General features: G+C 37.6%; 1 protein-coding gene across 2 annotated transcripts; it reads left to right on the top strand.

Moving 5' to 3' along the window:
* Window positions 1–5,326: 5,326 nt before the first annotated feature.
* LOC117622472 (RAN GTPase-activating protein 2) lies at window positions 5,327–9,240 on the top strand. 2 transcript variants are annotated; one of them, XM_034353148.1, is made up of 2 exons: window positions 5,327–5,690; window positions 7,285–9,240. In XM_034353148.1, the coding sequence occupies exon 2, from the start codon at window positions 7,296–7,298 to the stop codon at window positions 8,913–8,915; it is 1,620 nt and encodes a 539-aa protein (XP_034209039.1). In that variant the 5' UTR covers window positions 5,327–5,690; window positions 7,285–7,295; the 3' UTR covers window positions 8,916–9,240. The 2 variants fall into 2 exon arrangements, with proteins under 2 accessions (XP_034209039.1, XP_034209046.1); XM_034353155.1 differs by having other exon boundaries at window positions 5,343–5,690; window positions 7,272–9,240.
* The last annotated feature ends 356 nt before the right edge of the window (window positions 9,241–9,596 follow it).

Genomic DNA, 9,596 nt, shown 5'->3' with positions numbered 1-9,596 from the left:
TTTGTGATGTTTGATTCTTAGTCATTGTTCTATTCACTTGAATGGGTTTTTAGTGCCCAAATGCCTTATTGAGCTTACCTTGCTGTTCATTGTTATGGAATAACAATTCAAGTAATTTCATAGAACCAAACCTGGCAAATGTTTCTCTTGGTCGTGGAGTTTGTGCCTTAAAAGTTCAAGATTGGCCCTGATAGCATGGTTAGGCTAGTTGGAGTAGCTTAAGATTAGGCATTTCATTTGATCTTTGCCCTAGAACAAATTGGAAATGCATTTGACTGTCACAATTCAGAACCCTGGCCTTAGGTTTTGCAGTCTTGGATGATGGATCGCGGGCTTTATCTGAGTCCTTACTTGGACTCTGAGTAAGTTGCTTATTCCGTTTGCCAAATGCTCGTTCTCAGATCATGTAAAATGCAGTGTTTGCGTTCTGTGTTAAATGTGATGTCTCACAGACAGTAATTCTTGTCAACTTCTGGGAAAACCCTTAATCAGATGTCCAAATTTATCCCGCCCCAGGAGGACAACTTACCCGTAACCGGTTTCATATGCCACTCCCTCTGCATCTAGAAATTCCGAGAGTCCGGGTATGAAATTGAAGCCTGTTGCAAGTATGGAGGAATGATTCTCAGACAGCATTTTCACTCACTTCGTGTATATAGTTTTCTAAGGTAGTCAGTCATTATCATCTTGTGAAGCATCGCATGGCACAGCGAGGGAGGGTGAATAAAATATGGAAGGCAAAAACGGTGGGGTGGGAAGTTTTGAGGAGAATGAAAATTTGTTCATTAATTACATGGCAGCACTGTAACCTTTAGATCATTTTGAATGGTCAAGATCAAGTCTTATATAGTCTGGTATGAAAGAAAACTGGTAAAGAATCCCAGATAATATATATTTTCCTTGGCTAGTTTCTTCAAGATGATGTTTTTTTAGGGGTACTGAATTTCAAGAAAATGTTGAGGATTGTGTTTTATGTTAGACTATTTTTGAACTTTTCTTTTTGGGGTGGCATTTTTTAACTTTATATCACACGCCAATTACAATGATTTAAATTTATCCAGTGGGCTAAGCCCATATGTTTATGATTTCAGCAAAGAACCATAAAGCATAACTTGTTTGTTTCTCTGTTCATTACGAGAACAATTGTTTGTTCGATGAGACAATTATTGTCAACAACAAATATTGAATTGAAAATTCAGGATTGTGATTGAACCAATTCTAAATCCTTCTGGTTTTAACATCATTTGAATCTGAATTTTGAATTCCAAATTTTCGGAGGGAGGCTGGAGTACAAGTCAACACAAAGAATGTAGTGGAGAACTTTGGAATGTGATTTTCATATCCGAAATATGCCGAACAATCACCATATTTATCAAATACCTTGTATTTTTCTTCCACATTCTTAGGCCATCTCCAGCTCATGAAGCCAAACTCAAAATATCTCAAATTTTAGCCCATTTCCTCTCCCAACTCAAGAAAATTAAGGGGCCAAAATTTGGGAAAATCCAAACTTGAGCCCAAATACCATAGCTGGACTGGAAAGCTTTTTGGTGGAGCCCACTCATGGTTGACGCAGCTTATGTGCAAGGAAGATTTTGTGGGCCTCGCTCTGTTGCTATGCTGCAGCTGTTGTCTCGTCATGTGGCAGTAGCTGGTGATGTTGCCGTTGGATCTATTTTTTTAAAAAAAATAATTCAAAAAGTTACTCAAATCAACGATCCATGTTAAGTCCAAGCTATTTTAACGGTTAAAAAAAAATTTTCAAACAGCTGAAATTTAAATCCAACGATCAAAATAATATTTTCAATTAATCTAAATCATATCCAACCCCAAAACTCACTCCAAACTATGTAAATACCCACCCATTTATCAAATAATCTACCAAATTTTTTTTTTTCTATTTCTCAATTTATTTTTCCTTTGTCAATTTCATCAATCTCCTTTCATTCTTATTGAAGATGTCTATTGAGGCCCAAAAAAGTCACGAGAAGCCCAAAGATATTTAAAGCCTAATATAACATATAATGTTGATCTTGCATTAATCCAAACTATATTTTGGGAATTAATTCATTAAATAAATATAGAAATAGTGTGCATGTCATGTTAAGCCAATAATACATTTTTAATATGTCAATCACCTACCAAGCTCACATGAACCCAAGTCATGTGTTTTACGGGGCTTGCACAAGGGATTGTGGTGTGGAAGGTTACGGAGGTCCACAAGGCCCACAGAAGCTCTTGGATAATGGAGACTTTGGGCTAGCTACTTGGGAGCACCAAAGTCCAAGCCCATTACTTAGAGTTCCCCAATATGGGTGAGCAAATGAGATATTTTTTAAGCACTTTCTCTTACCCATAGGAAATAGTCATTTTTCAAATGCCTAGCTTTACCAGTTAGAAACAAGCCTTTCCTAGCACTCCTTATTACCCGCTGGAAACAAGCAGTTTCCAGCGCTTCCTTTTACCCATAGGAAATAATCAGTTTATGGTATATAGCTTCACCTGCTAGAAAATAGCATGCCCAGTGCTCCCTTTTAACCATTGGAAATAGGCTGGTTCCAGCACCTCCCTTTACCTATTGGAAATAAAGGAAAACCCTCACATTTTATAAATTGGCATTCATGACTCAGGCAAATGGCACCAATTTTTCTTTAGCCATCAAGCCATCTCATTCGGCTGCTGCAAGCAATACAGCAGCCATCAACCCCCTTCTTCAGCCTTTAGGCCCTTCCTTTAACTATTGGAGCAGCACAACAACTTCTTGCTTTGGTTGCTGCAAACATCCCAGCAGCCATCAACCCCCTTCTTCAATCATCACACCTCCTTCCTAGTTGTTGCAAGCACCCCAGCCATAACCTCCTCTCCTTGAAATCCATCATCTTCTCTATAAAGCTTCACTAAGCATAACTCCAAGTTTTTCCTTTATTCCAAGTTATAAACACCATAGCCTTCAAACCTCAAGCTTTTCCTCCATCCTCATTCTCTTGAAACTCTTAAATCCCCATAGCCATAGCCACAAACAATAAATTCTCAACACCCAAACTCAAGCATATCAAACACCAAGCCAAGCACAAGCATTCTCATTTGCTAAACTTGTGGGTCTTTAGCTCCCACACTCCAAGCTCTCATGCCAAGCTCATATAATCTCATATCTACATCAACAAGTCATCTTCAACTCATCCAGAGAGAGCAACATCCTTACTCATTGATGGAAGCTTTAATTTCAAACTGTGTTCTTCCATCTTCTTCCTTTCTTTCCCATAAACACATCCAAAGAGAGCAAGCATCACCTCTCACCTTTGGAATCTTCCATTTCTTCCCCTTTTTCTCTTCTGGCAAGCCACCCAAGAGCTTGACGAAAGTTGCTAGAAATCTGCTAAAGCCACCCATCCTTTATATATATATATATATATATATATATCTCTCTCTCTCTCTCTCTCTCACTCAAAAAGCTCCATCCCAAGTCTAAAACACTCATCCTCTCAAGCTAAGTTAAAACCATAGTCATTAACTTTTTGGTAAGAAAATGCAAACATCGCAGGCTCTTCGTCTAGCTGCCGAAAACACCCAAAATCTCAAGCCTTAATTATTTCTTCATGCTCATTTTCTCTTAGCTCCCAAGCCACAAGCCTTTCATGCCAAGCCTAGTATTATCTTGATTCACCAAAGCAAATTCTCGTACCAAGCCTGTGCAACATCGATGCACCATCTCTAACTCTTCGTCTAGTTGCCGGAAACATCAGCACAAAACACGCAACCGCTGGAAGAAGAACAAAGTACTCCCTTGGGACTTGCTTCTCCCTCGGGATCTTTGGGCCTAGTTCTCACTAACTTAGAAAAATGGGTAACGAAAGCTTGATTCACCACTCTATGGCGGTTCAAGAATCAACAAGGCCGGATGAGCCTTCCGAAGGAAAAAGACCCCAACAATGTCCACAAAATCTATTTAAGAAGAGTACCATTGGTTGTCAAACACATCATCTTCTTCATTCTCATACTTTTCATATCATTTCAAAGTTTCAATGGATAACCGTGGCAAGGCCATCTTTTCCTTTATGTTTGATTATGATTCAGATGATGAAGAACATCATCAGAAAGTGATACAAGCCATTGTCCACCATACTTCACTGGAGAATGAAGCCACTCACCTCCCCAAACATGGTGGGTCGGCACTCTCTTTTTGTTGCATTCGGTGCAATACATACTTAATGATCACCAATTCAAAAAGAGAAATACTAAAGACACAAATTTACCATTCTTGATCATTATAAAATAAATAAATAAATAAAAAGATTACCATGGGAAAATCCTGCGATTGAGTCAGGCCTCGATTTCAAGGGTTTTTCCCTTGGCACCACCACCATCTGACGATTTGTGTGGAGAGTTTTTCTTCCTAGTCACTCTTGTGCAAGGGTCTTGTTTTCCTAGTGTTTTGCAAGGTGTTTCTCTCAACCCTAGTTGTATTAGGGTCTTCCTATATGCCATTTAGGCCTTTTTGTTGTTGTTGTTGTTGTTGTCTTTGCATTTTTTGGGTTTGATGAGGTGGATCTCCATCGCATCTTTGTGTTGAGGGGTAGAGTTGCTTCATTTTGTGGATGTACTATCAATAGGTGCTTTGAGATCATGAGGTGATTGGGAGACCATTAACCATGTGTCTAGGTGAAAGTTGAGCGGGATTTGCTTTCTCCTTGAAGGTGTTTCGTATCCCAAATTGGTAGAGAGTTCTCATCTCTCACATAGTGAGCTTGGTTTCAAGATGTGGAATTGATTTGCTTATTGTGTTGCAATGGTTGTGTTTTTAATTCCTCTATATTTTCTATTTTCCCCTTTTATTAATGGAATTGGTATAGCTGAAAAACAGTAATTTATTAGACTAACTTTTGCAGACCAATTGATGTTGCAATGTTTCATTTGTTTTCATTTGGGCTTAATATGGATCTTATTTATTCTTCGAAACTAAAAAAATATCGCATCAGTTGATGTCTAAAACTTGTTGTCTCTAGCACTACAGATTCAAAAATATACTCTTAATGCATTTACTTTTACCATTAGAACGGTAAGACGCTCATTGGCTTTCTCCTTTTGTCACTTAGGGGATCGCCAATTAAAACATATTCCACACACCCTTACTATATTTACTTTTACCATTGAAATGATAAGACGCCCACCAGCGCTCTCTCTTTGTCACCCAGGGAACAATACTAAAAAATATTCCAAATTTTAATACATTTATAGTAAATAATTTATACGTTTTTCCAAAGATGTATACTTTTTTTCTTTAAAAAGCAAGAAGAAAAAAGGAAGAAAGAAACAGACTAGCACTCCTTTTTTGCTTCTTTAAAATAAGAAGAATTGTCAAAAACTGTTCGTAATTCTTCACGGGAGCAATACCCTATCCGCATCTGTCACAATGTTATTTGGCTTTCCAAACATCAAAAGTGGCGGCCGGAAACGCACATGATAATTGATATTGATACATCAATGATTCGAGTTCCCCAAATATAAATCCAAAAAACCTAATACCCACTTCGCTCCCTTCGTTTTCATTTTTCCCTCCACACTCATTTCCCACTCTTTGAAATTGAGAACACATTATATTCCTTTAATTTCAGTGCTCCATTTGAATCTCAGATAAACCCAAAGTACAATATCTCTCAAACCCACCCAAAAGCAGGGAGAGAAAAAGAAAGGTACCCATCTCTTCCTCTTCAACTTTTGCTTCATCTTTCATCTTTTTCCAGTTTTAGGGTATCATTTTTCTTTTATAATATTTTGAAGCTGCTAAAGCCCATTTCATTTTCTTGGATTGCTTCTTAATATTGGTTCTCTGTTGTTTTACTTGGTGGGTTTAGATTCGTTTGGGTTTATAGTTCATTTTGAGTTGATAAAGTTCTGATTAGTTCAAGATCATTTTTCTTGTGAAAGTTTGAATCTTTGTGGTGGTTCGATGGTAAACAGGGTGCCTGGGTGCCCTTTTTAGTTTGAGGGTACTTTGATATGTATGAATCTATATTATCTAAGATCCCATGTAGGCTATGTAAAAGAACAGATTTATTTTTCTTTAACGTTGGTTATTTACAATTTTATGCTTTCTTTGCACACGAATATTATAGTCTTATAGCATAGAAATTTTCTCAGACTCTGACATTATCTGTAGTTTCGTGCTTAGTTTTGGATAATGAGGTTTCAAAGAGTTTATTGGATCCATAAGTAATAAATCCAAGAATACAAATTTAACTTTTTGGCCCATTATGTGTGAGTGTAAGTTGGAGATGAGAAGAGGGACAACGAACGTGACCGTTTGCAATTGGGTTAACCCATATTGGGAGCTGCGGGACTGTAAAATGTGGCTCTGATAGTGAAGAATTAGATGGTTGAGCAACTCAGTTGTGTTATCTTTTTGGTTTTCTGAGAGGACGTATCTGCTATGAGTGTGTCTTGTTGATTTTTATTTTTTATTTTTTATATAGTTTTTAGTTACCCTGAAATCTGTGGATTGGACCAGAGTGTTTTAGGGAAAAAGTTATACAAAAACCAAGGGTGGGAAAAATTTAATGTAGTAATTCTTTAATTGTATGAGAATATATCCAAGATTTTACAAAATTTTCAGAAGCCTAAAAATCAGTGCTTCACTCTCATTTTATTGATGATACCTTTTGCCAAATGAAAATGTAAAATTTTCTCAACCCTCCCATTGATTGCTAGAAAGAGGGTAAAGTGAAGAAACTTGATTGGTAATGCTGAATAAAGGGGAATAATAGATATTGGGAATCTATATATATATGGCAAAAATTGCCTTAGTAAATGAAAAAAAATGCTGAAAACTGGAGTAACTTGCATGATAACAGTTTAGGAAGGTTTTACTCTTTTACTTTTGTTTGCATACATATTTTCTCCTCCCTTGAAGAGGAAGATAAATTTTATGCATCACTATTTTTCTCTAGATTCCAAGATTTCTTTCGCAGTGTTTTGAGGGTTATAACCCTATCTCTCTTCTGTTCCATTTTCTAATGTTTCATGTAGAATTTAAATTTTGTCATTAGTATCACCCTACATATTAACACTACTTCTGTTGTCAAGAATTATGCGTGGTTAAAAGATGTTGTTTCTGATATTATAGGAGTTCTATATCTCATTTCCTGAAACATTCATCTTGAAAATTTACAATGTTTGTCATTTAACATTTGAAACTTTATATGTTTGTTATGTTATAAGTGGGCTGCTTATCTCTTTATTAAAGTATTTATTACTGTTTTTTTACATATGTGAAGCCTGAATTTGTAGGTTTTGCTGCAATGGATTCAACTCTGAATTCAGAACGCCGGCCATTTTCAATTAAACTATGGCCTCCAAGCCAAAATACAAGGCAAGTGCTTGTGGACCGGATGATAAACAATCTTAGCACTAAATCCCTTTTCACTGAGAAGTATGCCTTGCTCAGTAAGGAAGAGGCTGAGCAAAATGCAAAACGAATTGAGGATGTGGCTTTTGCCACTGCAGACCAGAACTATGAAAAGGAACCAGATGGAGATGGAAGTTCTGCAGTGCAGCTTTATGCCCGGGAATGTAGTAAGCTCCTGATGGAAGTTCTTAAAAAAAAACCTAGAAGCAAGGAGGACAGCAAAGTGACATCCGACACTACACCCACTCAAACTCTGTTTGATATATCTAAAGGTGTCCGGGCCTTTATTGAGGCCGAGGAAGCTGAGAAACTTTTGAAGCCGTTGATGGAGCCAGGGAATACTTACACCAAAATATGTTTCAGCAATAGAAGCTTTGGCCTAGGAGCAGCCCATGTTGTTGAGCCCATATTGGTTTCCCTTAAGAATCAGTTGAAAGAAGTTGACCTATCAGATTTTATAGCAGGGAGACCAGAGGCAGAAGCTCTTGAAGTCATGAATATCTTTGCAGCTGCTTTGGAAGGTAGTGCGTTGGAGTCTCTGGATCTATCTAACAATGCCTTGGGTGAGAAAGGTGTTAGGGCTTTTGGGGCACTCCTCAAATCACAAAGTTGCTTGGAGGAACTCTATTTGATCAATGATGGCATTTCAGAAGAAGCTGCTCGAGCGGTTTGTGAGTTGATTCCTTCCACAAAGAAGCTTAGAGTCCTCCATTTTCATAATAATATGACGGGAGATGAAGGGGCAATTGCTATTTCTGAGGTTGTGAAGCGTTCTCCCCTATTGGAGGATTTCCGTTGCTCCTCCACTAGGGTAGGCTCTGAGGGAGGAATTGCCTTATCTGAAGCACTTGAGACTTGTACCCATCTAAAGAAGCTGGATTTGCGGGACAACATGTTTGGGGTAGAAGGTGGAGTTGCATTGAGCAAAGCTCTCTCCAAGCATGAAAGTTTGAAAGAGGTTTACCTTAGCTACCTGAACTTAGAAGATGAGGGTGCAGTTGCAATTGCTAATGCTCTCAAGGAATCAGCTCCTTCACTTGAAGTCTTTGACATTGCTGGAAATGAGATAAAAGCTAAATCTGTTCCTGCTATTGCAGGTTGTATAGCAGCAAAGACACTTCTCACCAAGCTGAATTTGGCTGAGAATGAACTTAAGGATGAAGGTACTATTCAGATCAGCAAAGTGTTAGAGGGTCTTCCCCAGTTGAAGGAAGTTGATATGAACACCAACTTAATCAGAAGAGCTGGGGCTCGGGTGTTGGCGCAAGCTCTGGTTCAGAAGCCTGGTTTTAAGTTGCTGAACATCAATGGAAATTTCATCTCTGATGAGGGCATAGATGAGGTGAAGGATGCATTCAAGAAATCTCCTGATATGCTTGGGTCTTTGGATGAGAATGATCCTGAAGGAGAAGATGATGACGGTGATGATGACAAAGAATCTGAAAAGGGTGAAGGCAATGAGGATGAATTGGAATCAAAACTGAAGAACCTTGAAGTTGGCCAAGAAGAATAGAGTTCCGCTTGTGCTTAGTTGTCTTTTCCTTTTCTAGTTAAGGTTCCAGAGTTATTACCCTCTTTAACATCAATGACTGTAAGGCATATTTGGAGGTTTTAGGATGACCATTCTGTTGAATCTTATTATGCACCAGTTGGGCACAACTGTTTTGTGGAGCAGTGTGATGACACTGACAGGTGTTAGTAGCATTGGGTTTAATTGGATCTTTTATTGTCATATTTTTAGTCAGTTTATCTTCTTTTTTTGTGTTTGCTTGTTTGGAACCTTATCAGTGTAGTAATCTTCGTCTCTCTATTCTTAAAATAGATACGGCAGTTGATCATTTCTGAAGTTGCTTTCTTTGGCATGCAAAATTATATGCATGTCAAACGAAAATGCAAATTATATGACCCGATTTGATGATTCTGAATTATGCAAATTTTGTAATTATATGCTTATCTGGTGATTTTGAACTGAATTATTGTTTTTTGGATGACTAAATGCTAGAATGCTTGTATTAGGCCATCTCCAATGTAAAAGGGGCTAAACCCAAATTTCCTTCTTTCAAAAATACAACTATTCATGCGTTGGACTCAATATACATATTTTGCAGGTTCTGTAGTTTTTGTAAATATAATTGACTTTATAAAACAAGAAAAAGAAAAAAAAAAAAAAAAAAAAAAAAAAAAAAAAAAAAAA

This window comes from Prunus dulcis, chromosome 1 (assembly GCF_902201215.1).
Source record: "Prunus dulcis chromosome 1, ALMONDv2, whole genome shotgun sequence".
Classification (NCBI taxonomy): Eukaryota; Viridiplantae; Streptophyta; class Magnoliopsida; order Rosales; family Rosaceae; genus Prunus; species Prunus dulcis.
This window is presented reverse-complemented; position numbering and strand designations above follow the sequence as displayed.